We start from the raw sequence: 14,918 nt of genomic DNA on the forward strand, positions 1-14,918 counted from the left end.
GGTGCCTCTTCAGCCACCCCTTCATCTCCCACTGCTCCCTCCATTGCTGGGACGATCCCTGCGTCCATCATCTCAATCCAGCTCTCCAGGTGAGTCGATAAATTGAACAATGCCATCCGTCAACATGTTAGCTAATGCCTCCATAGCACTTGGTTCATCCATGATATTTTCTTGTATTCATGCACTGCCGACAGGCTGAACAATGTAGTTGCTGCATTCTCTCTAGCCTCCGTAGTCTGCCCTCGTCTCAAACCATAAATGATCAACCATAAACACTCTTCTTCATTGTACGTACCTGTGCATGGTGATTCTCAGACTCATCGACAGTACCCTTCGCGAGCTTGGCCACTGCCACTAGGACAGCTACGGCATGAGCTAGAAGGTGTTGGTGTGAAGCAATACCATGACGATGACTAAGGCAAGCACAATCAATATCGTGCCGTCACCGACCATGTGGCTGAGGATGATGAGTGGAGGTAGTTGAGGAAGAGCCAAAGAGCCAACATAACCATGAAGATGATGAGGGAGACAAGATGTTAGAGGAGGCTGAAGAAGACGATGAGGAGGACAATGATGGCATAGTTCATGGAAATATAGCTTAGGTTGGTCCGCATTTGAAGGTAGGCCTCCCTAAGGCTCGATGGGAGGTTGAAGGTGTGCTCTCGCCTCTTGCTCACTTCTCTCTCTCTCTCTCTCTCCCCCCTATCTTGCAGCTCTCAATTTGGTAGGTCCCCCTTTCTCTCTCTAGCTTTTATTTTTCATGTTATTCCTGTAAAATTTTCATATCATTTCCACGAGGGCACCTTAACGGCGAAATTGGACGTCGGTAAACAGCAGGCCAACATTGCAACACTTTGTAAAGTATCCATATCTAATTGCAAAAATTGTAACAATATGCTAAAATTTAAAAGGACACTTAACTACAACAATTTATGCATGCTACATATATATATATATATATATATATATATATATATAGAGAGAGAGAGAGAGAGAGAGAGAGAGAGTGTGGGTTTCAAGTTATAATTGGTATGGTATGGCTTTTATCGAGCTACGCTTCTTTTGAATTCAACAATAGTCTCACAATATTATATATCCAAGCTGTTGAATATGATCTATTGCTTTATGTGATTTGGAGACCCTAGGCCTATTTATCAAGTGGTCAAAAATTGATTGCTTAATGTATATACTAAGAGTCTCCAAATTATATGATTTTTATATATAAATAGTTTAGAAATAATAAATTACATTCAATAGCTCGAATTATTTGGGATCCTCATTATCAAATTAAAAAAAAAAGTAAAAAAAATAGATAGACAACTTACGGACTAACCAAACATGGAAAACAACCCAACTAGATTTACATGTACATGTAGCTACACATGGTACATATGTGTACTACACAATATATAACAATTTCATTTGCTACTAGGGTATGCTTAGTATTGTTTAAAAAGTGTTTTAATGACTTTTAAAGTAAAAACATATTTATGAAAATAAGAATTTGATAATATTATTTGAAAAATACTTTTACAAGAAAAAAATCAGAAAAAAAAGATTTAGGAGAAGTTAGAAGATTTAGATTTTGATTTCTCCTCCACCTTCTTGTAAAGCATGAGCAATATCGATCAACCACGTCCTATGTTAAGTTTCAGACCAGACATGATAATTTGAAGTCTGTATTGCTTTAGGTGTAGAGTACAAGTCCAGTCTTGCCAAATGTAGCTGCATGCATGTCACCAAAACAAAGTTAGAAATTAAGCAGTTCTAATTTACAACCTCTTCTACTCTACAATAGGATCTACAGTCAACACCCAAATTACACACTCTCTCTCTCTTACTTCAACTACGCCACATGATTTTAGACTCATCATTTGTTGAGAGAGTGCCAGTTAAGGTGTCAAAGGGAAAGCTCTCTTGGGATTAAGATCAATGCTAAGTAGCTCAAAGATTTAGTCTAAAAACTAGTCCTTCAGGGGCCTTGCGCCAATCATTTTGCTACATTTAATGGCGCAGTTAACGATGCCAATATGAAGGGATAGCAATGGTAATAGACCATGAGTGACTCTTTTGGTGACCTTTCTGAGTTGCTTAAGATTTTCCTAAGAGCCCATTTGATTGAAATGGAAAACTAAACTTCCTATCAAGTTATCATATTTGGCATAACAAATAGACGAAAGAAATAATAAAATAAATAATAGTCCCATATCTATTTTTTTAAAAAGAAAAAATAAAACAAATACCATCAAAAAAAGTAGTATTTATTTTCTCATATTGAATTAGGGAGTGGGGGTAATTTAAAATTATCATTTTTTAATAAAATTTCCCTCACTTGTATATATTAATATCATATTTATTATATTATATAATTAATACTAATATAATACTAATATATATTATATTAATATTATATTAATATATTATAAATATATTAATATATTGATTAATAAATATATTAATAAATATTAATTAATTATCAATAAATCTAACATAGGATTTATTAATAATTAATGTATTTATTTATAGCCCAAAATATACTAAAATTTATTTATAAGAAGAAACATATATTTAATATATATAATTAATTTAAAAATATTTATTAACTTATATAAATATATTTTAATATTTGAAATAACTAATATTGATGGTATTTATGTAAATGGGCCAAAATGGCAACAAATAGACTGAAAAAAATTATTACCTTAATTATTTATTTAAGGACATGAAAAAATTAGTAATATTATTACCTCCAATCAAATATCGTACTATTTTTTCGATACTATTTTTTAAAGTATTTTTTTACTAATCAAACATGATAAAATTTATTTTCTCCTACAATCATTTTTTTATATAAATGATTTCCAAAAATATTTAGATTACCCATAACCTGATATATCTCAATCAAACATATCTTAAAATCACTTGATGCCCCACATTTAAAAGAGTGAGTCTGATTGATTGACTTTTAAGTGACTCTTTTGAGTTACTTAAAAATATTCCTAAGATTAATTGATGCCCCACATCAGCTTAGGTGCTGGCAAAAGAATTGAAGTATCTAAGCTTAGTGAAAGATCTTGTTAAAGGCAAAAATATGAACCACATATTTCTAGTACCGCACCTTAATGAGGTTGGTTGCAAGTTGTAACTTGGGTAATATATTTAAGGACGTGTAGTTAAGAGGCAGCCCGCTGGTCAAGTCTGCAGAGGTGGTTCAGCTTGTGGCTCAGACTGAGACTGTCTCAGAAGATAAATGTCATATTTTTTGAAGGGAGTTTACTTTGCGGGTCCCACTTGCTCCAAATAAATTGGATTAGAACTGTGGACTCTTCAAATGATCTCTGCTTTCAGTTGAACATATAACTCAAAAGATATTTTATTCCAGCTTTTATTCATTTCAAAACTTAATGAACCTAGCCCAACCTAGCCCACTAGCTCCAAAGAAATTGGATTAGAACTTTAGATTCTTCAATGATCTTTGCTCTAAATTTAAGATTTAATTTCAATACATATGTTACAACAGTTTCTTTTCAGTTCACAAATGAAATGCATTGAGGGGCTTTCCTCTCCCTCTGCGTGTGTGTGTGTGTGTGTGAAGTAGGATAGGTGGAAGGGTTGATAGATCTTAAGATATTTGAGAGAGGCAAATCGTAAATATATAAAAAAAATTTAATGATGTGGTTATATAGAATAGATTTCCTTAATTTATATAATTGCCATTATTGCTCCCTTAGTCCCATATGCTTTTCTTCATAGATATACCACCCAGTTTACAACTAGAGATCTCATTAACCACATCTATTTTTTTGTGATCTCATCATTAGTAATATATCACTATCTATTGAGCAATGTCGATGGATCTGGCTAGGGCTAGCTACTTGAGGACCTCGCCAAGAAGGGAAGGATCACAAAAGAAGAACACTAAATAGCCTACATAGAGATTTTAAGCCCTTAGTCCCTACTTTTGGAAATAATGCCTAGAAATTGCTTTATTGTTATTATAAGATAGTGTTATAAAAGAATAATATACTAAAATAAATTCAGAAGATTGAAAGACCTTGCCTGGATTGAGACGTGTAATACACACTACCCTAAGAATGGGATTTGTCTCCTATATCCAAATTTGCGGCGATCTCGTCTCCAAGGTTTAACAACCCGGCTCAGTTTGATTCTGCTCTAACGAGCTCGATCGTTAGATGGGTTTTTCCCAACCGACTCCTTTAGATACGTAGAAATAAAAAAAGATAGAAAATAGAAAGTTGAAGAGTGAAAGAACTCTCTATCTAAACTCTTGGAAGATAGAACACCAGTGAGAGAGAGAGATCAGATTGTGTTGGATTAATCTTGGAGGAGTCTATTTATAGACTCTATTCAGATGACCAAGGATACGCGATGATTCCAAAGACAAGTAATATTCCGAAAACACCGTATCTTGTAAGAAATCAACATTCTTTTACAAAGAGTCACAACTCTTCTGAAATAGATGTTTGACAATAAGATATTTTAAAATATTTAAAACAACTAAAATTTAGAAAAAAAATATTTATTTTTTTTAAAATTAAAACTCCTACACCTACTAGGGTCTAAAATTTTGATGCTCAAATGAGCTTGAATTATAGGTAAAGAGTGTCAGTCCAATTTGAACCTAGGTCAACCTCACATACCCTTGTGGCCAGCCCTACAAACCGATATTATCCCGGCATTTATGGCCCATCAACAACCTATTTTTTTTCTAAAAATTTAATTCATGCCCCTTTTGTTGTAGCAATATCAACTTCAAGTAACTGTTTGATTTGCTTTAGATAATGTATACAATGCCTGTAGATAATCCGCACCCCAACCTTTCCTTGTAAGGCCCAAACTAAGCTAAAAGTCAGTAGTATTATTAAAGGAGGTTGTTTGGTTTGCTCAGGTTGCTCCCTTGACAGATTGGAGGTGCATTTTGTGTGAGGTTAGGAGGGGTTGTTGTTGGTTGGGCAGACCCTCAGCAATTTCATTTATTATTTGTAGCTGATGAATAAAAAGGTAGAAAAGAAGAAGCGATGTAAGTGCAGTTATATTAATTTCTACAGTGCAAAACTAAACTCAGATTCAAAGGTGAGAGTATGGCCGTAAACAGGGAAAGCTGAAGTCAGAAATGCTGCTGTTATCGTTTCTAGCAGCATGCGGTAAATGGATCTGGATGTAAAATGACACATTGACATGTTAATGAAAGTTACAAATTCCTGGAAATCATGGTTCCAGATGCAAAATTGTTTTATTCAATGATTTTAAACAGAGAATTAGCAGTTGCTATTTTATTTTATTTCATTTTTGAGAATAGAGTCACTTTATTAACATTGATCAAAAATTCTAATGTAACTTTTAACACTGTTATTATTGAAGCATAACTTCGATTTATTTTTTTAACACAACAAATTAGTAACTCTGTTTTTTGAGAAAATAGAGCATATTTTACCCATTATAACAGACTATATCGAAACAATAGAGTTAATAATTTCTTGCCTCAGATGAGTAGTTCTATTATACCATCATTATACACTGTTAGATTCCGTTGTAATGGCTAAAATTGGCTTCTGCTACGTAGTTGTTTTAGTGGTAAAATAATTTTGTATTTTTAAGCTTTAAAATGGTTCTTTATAACTATTCTAAGTTCTAGAATGGTAGTAAGGACGTGGCAACAATGGCAAATGGAATAGTTTTATAGTAAATTTATTTTGTACAATAACATATTTGATGAAATTACATAGTATCATTTCAATTCATTAGATTCTCTTATAAATAAAAAAAACAAATAAAAAGATTTAGATTTCATACTTTTGAATATCTTTTTCACCATCTGAAAATAACAATCAACATTATATAACATGTGTTGAGCAGTAACTTATCATAGAATTATAAATAATTTTTAGAGCAAGATACAATATATGCAATAACAACTACAACAAACAGCATCTAATCACGAACAAATGCTTATTAGCATGATATTGGTTTTAGTTTGTGACATCGTTTAAGTGTTATATAATTTTAATGCATGTTGATATGGTTCTGAAAATACAGGATTTGCTAAACATGTGGTTATCGAAAAATAAATTAAAGTAATGATGTTAATTTTATACATTTAATTTTACTTGTAGAAAGAAGAGTTTGGTGGATGTTTGTTATCCCATCAACCAATAAAAATATAAATGTGATATTTTTTCTGTTCCTCGATATATACATATTCACCTTTGCCTGATATGCTTCCTTTATCTCTGCTTCTTAAAGAGACAAGCAAGAGGATGCTTATGAATAAAGAATGCATTTATGAGGGCAAGGTCCAGCGAATCATCATGCAAAACTCCTGTGGAGCAGTCCACTTTGCAATGCTTATAGGTTGATGAATTCAACTTTCAGTGCCATGCAAAGCTCATCTTGATCTCTATTCACATAACAAAGGCTTTCAATAAGGAAAAATCCAAAATGATTTTGAGGACTTTGACAAAACTGTTGCAAAATACATTCCACATGTGTTCATTGCGAAGCACACACATGGCAGGTTTTCAAGGAGAGCAATTGCGTTCAACCAACAAATTAGTCCTTTAAATGTCTCCCAGAAAGAAAATTGGAATCCTACCATGTCCTAAAAGTTCATTTTCTTGTTAAGTATCAAGATCAGTGTAAGTATGGGTTTTTTCTTTTCATTTAAGATTGCTAGTTGTTTAGAATTACAGCATTTAGGATATGAAGGTGGGACTGAAGCTGCTGTTGCATTAATTGCACCACCAACATCCACCAGCCCACATTTATGAATAAATCTATCCATCAGAACCCATGAGATAGCAAAGGGCATCCCTGCAATAACAATAGTGATTAGGACATCATCTTCCCCCACTAATTTAACAAGCCTCAGACCTCAGGCTGTTGGTTATCACTTCTTCATAGCATTGCTGAGGGAGTGAAGGAATACAAAGGGAGGTGAAGCAGCTGTAATCTTCTTCCCTTCACAAAGTCACACCAAAAGCCAACCCAGAGAGGCTTTTTCTGCATGCCTACTCTGGTCAAACAGCACCAAACCCCTCCCCCCCGCCTAACTTCCTCCCATCTCTTTTGTTCTCCTCTGTCTTAACTACTCCTATCCCATTCATATAACTATATGGGGATCTCTTCTTCTTTATATCTCCCAGTTCCTGATTTGGCTCCAAGTCCTCACACCTTGAGCCTTCCTTGCTTCCAAGCATAAGCACACAATCTATACACACACACACACACACACACACATATTTTTCCCTAAGTTTGTATCATATCTTCCTTTCTTACTCAGCAACAACATGAAGGGAGGGGAGGTGAGGAGCTCAGCAGGTCAGGTGATGATGGAGATAGAGTCGAACAAGCCGTCAGAGAACGGAATTGTGGTGGCGGGGCTCAGCCCACTGAGTGAGACTCTGTGGAAGGAGAAGACAATTACAGAATTCATCGGCGACATGTCGGCGAGGCTCACCTGGAAAGACTTAACGGTGACAGTGACTCTGGGCAATGGAGAGACACAGGAGGTCTTGGAAGGGCTCACCGGGTACGCTGAGCCAGGGACTATTACAGCCCTGATGGGCCCGTCGGGGTCGGGGAAGTCGACGCTCCTCGATGCACTCTCCAGCCGTCTTGCCACCAATGCTTTCCTCTCAGGAACCATCCTCCTTAATGGAAGGAAGACGAAGTTGTCTTTTGGGACTGCGGTGAGCCTTTTCGGTCCATCTTCTTTCTACCATATTTGTTCTTCAGTTAGAGGTTCTAGTAAACTTGCTTCTTTAATCTTAACAGGTAATTGTTTTTTTTTTTTTCCTTTTTTTTTTTTGTGTGTGTGTGTGGGTGTGTTTCTGATAGGATTTGGAATATAGATTAGCCTTTCGCTTCTGTCTTTACTTGCAGACACAGTGTGCTCTTTGAGGCTTTTTGACTTCCAAGTTTAGTTTGGTTGGTAGTGGAAAAAATAAAGATTCTTCTGAAGAATTAATTTGACTTCTCTGTCTTGCTCAGACAAATCTAGTTGTGTTCGTTTCTTATTTTCATTATATTTAGGAGATTATTCAGAGTTCTATTTTCATTCATCATCTCATTGTGTGGTGTTCTCTCCATTCTATCTCAGGCATATGTTACCCAAGATGACAACTTGATTGGTACTTTAACAGTGAGGGAGACAATATCATACTCTGCTAGCCTCCGGCTCCCAGATAAGATGCCTCAGGAGGAGAAACGAGCCTTGGTGGAGGGCACCATAGTTGAAATGGGCCTCCAAGATTGTGCTGACACTGTGATTGGTAACTGGCATCTGCGCGGGGTAAGTGGTGGGGAGAAGAGGAGGGTCAGCATTGCTCTTGAGATCCTCATGAGACCCAGATTGCTCTTTCTCGATGAGCCCACGAGCGGTCTTGATAGGTACGGTCTGAATTGCATGCAAGCTTGTGAGCTACCATTTGTTGCTTCTGTTTGTTCATTGAGAAAGAATGGAGAAGGACCTAGGAAGATCGTTCGTTTTTTTGCTCTTGTTCCTACAATAGAATCGAAACTCTGTTCTCACTTTAAATTGGGTACCTTAATATCCATATGATGGAGTCCTTAGGTTTCTGAAATAGTGTAATGTAAAATGAAGTGCTTTGAATCATTGCTATTTGATTTGTTTCGGCAAATTTAATCACAACGTAAGCCTTCGATTGTCTTTAGCCTATTTATCACTTCGGTGAAAATGGAATGATTTCTATACAGGGATCCTAAGAAATTTCATCTGATCTATCTAGTAGCTTTTTGGTTTTTCTCTTACTTGAGATTGGCAAGATACAGAGCATTGTCTTTTATCTGTTTTAGCATATGAATTCAAGATTCGCATGCAGCCATTTCTCTTTCATGCGAGCAGAAATTTTGTTATGGATTTGTGATTACTATTAAGTGTTTCTATTGTGCAGTGCTTCAGCTTTCTTTGTGACACATACTCTGCGGGGTCTATCAAGAGGTGGAAGGACTGTCATAGCCTCAATTCACCAACCAAGCAGTGAAGTTTTTGAGTTATTCGATCGCCTGTACTTGCTCTCAGGGGGCAAAACTGTTTACTTTGGAAAGGCTTCGGAGGCATGTGAGGTAAGTGTTCCGAGACGTAAAAGAGAGAAGAAAATTCTGATAACATCCAATGGTTTGATCAAGAGCTCTGACCTTCTGCTTACTTGTAGTACTTTGCCCAAGCCGGATTCCCCTGCCCACCTCTAAGAAATCCTTCAGATCATTTCCTAAGGTGCATAAACTCAGACTTTGATAAGGTGAAAGCTACTCTAAAGGGATCGATGAAAACAAGGGTATGAGGGCTTAAAATGTGTAATACAATATATTATCTTTATTTTCATATTCAAGACTAAAGTTCGGTAATCTTTTATTATTTGTTTATTTTATGCTTTTCAGTTTGAGAGAACTGATGATCCACTAGAGAAAATGACTACTTCAGAAGCTATCCGAAGACTAACTGAATTTTACAGTCATTCCCAATATTACTTCTCAGCAGTAGAGAAAGTGGATGAAATCGCTCGAGTTGTATGTATCATATTATGCAATCTCTTTTATCCTGTTCAGTCTTTTGGCTAAATGAATCCAGTAAAGAGGACTAAGTATTGATACTAATTTGATGCAGAAAGGAACAGTTTTAGATTCAGGAGGCAGTCAGGCTAGCTTCTTCATGCAGGCTTTCACTTTAACCAAGCGCTCATTCCTGAACATGTCTAGGGACTTTGGTTATTACTGGTTGAGGCTTGTGATTTACCTTGTTGTGACCATTTGCATTGGAACCATTTACTTGAATGTTGGAACCAGTTACAGCTCCATTCTGGTATTCTGTCCACCTTTTTACAATTATTAGATACATGTGCTAACTTCCATCGACTCATTTCCAGTTATGAGAACTTGAAATGGAGTTCAAGAGTGCCAATACTAAACATTACATGTCATCTGAATACCTCCTTAAAAATATATACATATATATATTACAGTTGTGCAGCAAGATCAATTCAGAACCGAGATTATGTTGTACATTTTGAAAATATGAAAGAAATTAGCAAATTCTCCCAGCTGAAAGAGTATACCATTCCCAGTGCAACATAATTAATGAATGGATGGAAAACTTCTGATTTGAGTTGAGATGGCTAGAAAAAACTTTGTGCTGCCACCAACCATCTAAGTCCTAATTATTCTAATGCAGGCTAGGGGTGCATGTGCTTCTTTTGTTTTTGGCTTTGTCACCTTTATGTCTATTGGAGGATTCCCTTCGTTCGTGGAAGATATGAAGGTCTGTTCCAGTTCTTATAGCGTCGTTCAATTTAAACATTAATATTGGTGTAAACCTGAATGAATCATTTGCATTGCCTCTTCATGTAGGTTTTTCAAAGAGAGCGGCTTAATGGACACTATGGCGTGTCAGCCTTTGTCATTAGCAATACGCTTTCTGCGATGCCATTTCTGGTCTTGATAACCTTTTCCTCGGGGACCATATGCTATTTTATGGTACGCCTTCACCCAGGTTTCTTGCATTACGTGTTCTTCGTCATATGCCTCTATGCTAGCGTTACCGTCGTTGAGAGCTTGATGATGGCTATAGCCAGTGTAGTTCCCAATTTCCTCATGGGAATCATCATAGGTGCTGGAATTCAGGTGAGCAACATCTGGACCTGTGATTTAGTTTGTTTTTTCCTTTCTAGTTCCCTGGATGTACAGGATGATTGACTCCAAAATAATAATAATAATAATAATAAACATGTTGCTTATCATTTAGTAAACTTCTTAACTTACATTATGAGAATTTCAGAAGTGATTAAAGCATTCTGTAAATTAAAAGATTTATCATGGTATAGAACTTTTTAAGTCATAAAGAATAACATCAATTTCATGATTATTTCATGGGGTCAAAATTCAGTACAGCATGATTTAGACATGAATAAGAGACTTCCTGAATTTTTACAATAGCACAGAATGAGAAATTGCATAAAACTTTGTACGGAAACTCTTCTAGTTGATGATGAATCCATCTGCAATCATGAAATCCAAGATAATACTGTCATGATAAAGCATTACATGCAAGAAAGGGTAGTGTAAAAGCCTCATTAATAATACATGGTCTAACCAAGCCTGCAAAGTTCAACATTTAAACATTCCAAAATACTAATTTTTCATTATATTGATGATTTCATGCCATTCCAATCTAGCTGACCAGATCTCACTAGACAAGGCAACATATAAATTGTAAGTTATCACTTTCAAACATAAGATCATGGTAAGTTAGTGAGGTTACGTGTAGTTTTCCAGTAACTTTGAATGAGCTTGCATCCTTAATTATCAGAACTATGTATATTAATATCGAAATTTGCTTCCTTAATTATCAGAACTATGTATATTAATCTCGAAAGCAAGAGTCTTTTTTTTTTTAAAGTTTAGATTCTGAAACTGAATAAAGAATCAACAATTTCAAAGGAAGTTGAATAGGATCTGAACAGTGGATTCTCTTGGAATGCCTGCAATGGAGTATTGTTTCTTATTATCTCAATTCAGAGTGAAACATGGTAAATACCAAGCAACAAATGATATTGAGAAATTATATGTAATATATCAAGTGAGTAATTGTTTCTAAATTTAAAAAAATAATTGATGGAGAACAATGGTAAATTCCTTTGATTTTTCTTCCGATTTTCTTTCATATACAATTCCAATATAATTATCAGTCTTTTTCCAAATCTTGCCATATTTTGTGAAACGATAGTTTTTTTATGCAAGAACGACGAGGCTCCCATCTTTTAGAAAAGAAAGAAAAAAGAAAAAAAAAGTTTCAATCTGTAATCTACAGACTAGTCATGCATCTAAATTTGCCCCCATGAATTGAAGTAGTCATTTTACTATACTTTGTGAAATTAACCAGCATGCCTTGGTTGAAAATTATCTTACACTTGGAACATTGAACAGGGAATATTCATGCTGGTTTCTGGGTATTTTAGACTCCCAAATGACATTCCAAAACCATTTTGGCGATACCCGATGTCTTACATCAGCTTCCATTTCTGGGCACTGCAGGTAAAATGATAATCCATTTAAGAAAAAAGCATCTATTCATCCTTCTATTGATGTAATCATAATTGTGTTTCCATCCAACAGGGCCAATACCAAAATGACCTGAGAGGTCTTTTATTTGATAACCAGTCACCTGACCTCCCAAAGATTTCTGGAGAGTTCATACTCGAGAATGTATTCCAGATTGACGTGAACCGATCAAAATGGTTGGACTTGTTGGTTCTCCTGAGCATGATCGCCATCTACCGGATCTTGTTCTTCATCATGATCAAGGTAAGCGAAGACATGACTCCATGGATTAGAGGCTACATTGCAAGAAGGCGGCTGCAGCACAAGAAAAACAGCAAGAAGCATGGTTCTGCGGATCTCGCCAACAGGACACCTTCACTCAGGGCCTACGTAGTTGAAGCAGAAGCAAGTTCCACTGGAACAAGTTAGAAAACCTAATTTAAATTTCAGCAGAGGTTATATGTGATACTTAATGTTTCATTCTAACCGAAGGCGATACATGCATGTCCATGTGAGATTAAAGTTTAGTTTGCACTAATATATATCACAAGAGAGAGAGAGAGAGAGAGATGTTCGACCTCTGTAAGAGGTAACATTCATCTAAGTTTATAGTTCAATTGCATTCATAGTATGCCAGTATACAAACTTCTTTTACATTTTGTTGACATTGTAGAAAAAGTAAAATTCATAGACTCGATAGGTGAAAGCTGAAGGTGCTGTTGATTGTAAGTGGGACATGTTCATTTTTCTTATATAGCTCCGGCTCATGGCAATGTTACTCATATAGAGGTCATAGGAATTCCATAGAGGTATGTTCCTTTGAAGCTGCAAGAGTGGTTTTTAGGCTCCCTTGAGCCTAACATTTCCCTCCAAAAGGTTAAAAAAAAGGGGTACCCCTTTGGAGGGGTTTCTTTATGAATATCAGATGAGTTCCTATCTTTTCTCTCTAATATGCAGTACTGATCTTTCTTTAGCTGGTGGCAGCTAGAAAGTGAAAGGGTCCTAGGAAGAATGAGGTTGCCAGGGCATAGGTTATCAGGATGAGAAAGGATGAAAGAAAGCATGAATGAGAAACAAAAGTGGCAAATGGATGCATTATACTAAAAAACAGTTGCTCCAAAAAATTCTTGGTTGTGCTCGACCAATGAATTCTTTTGTCAATCCCAAATAACACGACTTACACAGCTCATACCAGTTGGAACCAGTACTAGTGGAAAAATTTTCTTCATAGTAAGTAGAAGGCGTTCATATCTAGCCTTCTTGCAGAGCTAAGAGAAAAGAAAAGAAAATTACACAAAGTTTCTTTGAAGATGCGCATGGAGGGAGGTGCAAGAGGATATAAAGAGAGACACGTGCAGCATCCTTTTTCAACCCATAGTTGGTGAAAGCCATTGAAGGTGGTGTAAGCTGAAACCATATAAATGAGTCACATGGGAGTTAATGCATGGGAGCTTCATGGGTTTGAATTTCGGGAATTACGACCTACCGATATGGTGGAAAGCCAGAAATCTGATGATAATTTTCTCGTTGCAGCTCTATGGCTCTCCGGGGTCTTAACTCCCAATGTCTACAGCCATGGCAAGTCCCCTTATCTGAGACATTTATCCTTCTGTAATGGCAGGGCAAACTTCCGGACGGTTGAGTAGCTTTATTGTACTGTGCTTACCTGAGGCCCCTGGACAGCAACCTTCATCTACCAATGATGAGGTTTCTCTCTGGATCCGAAATTTTCTCCACTAATTTCTCTTCAAATTTAAAGGAGAAGAGAAGAAATGGAGAGAAAGTTGAGCAACGCTCAACTGAATTCGCTAGGATAATGAAATGTATGGAGAAAAAGACCGGGAGCAAGGAGAGAGAAGGAAATGACTCCATAGAAACGGAGCATACGGGCAAGCAGCAGCAGACGATAAGTAATCTCCTTGTGTTGCATGCACAACACTCAGGCTGTAGGACCGGTGTACTATCCAGTACCTGTTTTAAGGGTCTACTGCTGTTAGTATCTTATCATTGACATAAGGGAAGAAAATTGCTTATCTGAGCAAACAAATAAAAAAAAAAGGGTCCAATCTTATCCTATCTTATCCTGGAATTGATTACACCCAGACCCATCATGGATAAGAACAACTTGCACCATTTCTTATCCTACTTCCACGCTAGTCCTAAGATTTAAGATCTGAACAATTGCCTAGTTGCAAATAACTCATTTAGAAGACATAGTCAATCTCCTGATGGACTGATATCCTGCAAAACCTTATCTTCTATCCATCAATGGATGTTTTGTCCATAAACAGGTCCATTATCCACATAGTTCGGATTACCAAGGGCTTAATATCGTTGCATCAAGGGATTTGTCCAATAATATGCCGACATATTTCCATTCAGATCCTTCTTTAATGCAAGATAGCACTTTCTGCATTTAGATCCTTCTTTCTGCTTGTTCTGAGACCTCCATAATTCATCATACAAAGACTCTCATAACATATATATAGTTCCTGGACAGTTCTCTATAAGATGTAATATGGCCCATATATATATATGATTGAGTTGTCCGATAATTATAGGTGGTAGGTAGCTACACACCATCTCTAATTGTGGCTAAGGTAATTTTCTTGATAGAAGAAAACTGACAAGGTTTTGATTGTGTGCTAAGGGTCTCCAGCCTAGCCTATTTTTAAGCTTGTGATGGTCCGTCAGTTTTATTACATTTGCGGAAGAATAGGATAGAAGACTCCTTATTCTTACAATATTCTTATGGATAGTCTTTGATCAAATACTTGAACAAGGATGGTTGGAGATATGCATCACCAATGTTACCATTATATAAAATTATTTACTTGTGATAT

General features: G+C 36.2%; 1 protein-coding gene and 1 long non-coding RNA gene across 2 annotated transcripts; one reads left to right on the plus strand and one right to left on the minus strand.

Moving 5' to 3' along the window:
• The first annotated feature begins 6,362 nt into the window (after positions 1–6,362).
• Positions 6,363–12,561, plus strand: LOC103719279 (ABC transporter G family member 11-like). The gene is made up of 10 exons (XM_017845750.3): positions 6,363–7,709; positions 8,120–8,409; positions 8,934–9,105; positions 9,195–9,317; positions 9,421–9,549; positions 9,647–9,841; positions 10,211–10,297; positions 10,387–10,659; positions 11,962–12,069; positions 12,151–12,561. The coding sequence occupies exons 1-10, from the start codon at positions 7,308–7,310 to the stop codon at positions 12,502–12,504; spliced, it is 2,133 nt and encodes a 710-aa protein (XP_017701239.1). The 5' UTR covers positions 6,363–7,307; the 3' UTR covers positions 12,505–12,561.
• On the minus strand, positions 12,467–14,444 carry LOC113463538. Its single transcript, XR_003387930.2, has 2 exons — positions 13,562–14,444; positions 12,467–13,482 (listed from the first exon to the last, which is right to left on the minus strand). It is a non-coding gene; the product is annotated as an uncharacterized LOC113463538 (long non-coding RNA).
• Positions 14,445–14,918: the final 474 nt, after the last annotated feature.

This window comes from Phoenix dactylifera, unplaced genomic scaffold (genome assembly GCF_009389715.1).
Source record: "Phoenix dactylifera cultivar Barhee BC4 unplaced genomic scaffold, palm_55x_up_171113_PBpolish2nd_filt_p 000144F, whole genome shotgun sequence".
NCBI classification, from domain to species: Eukaryota; Viridiplantae; Streptophyta; class Magnoliopsida; order Arecales; family Arecaceae; genus Phoenix; species Phoenix dactylifera.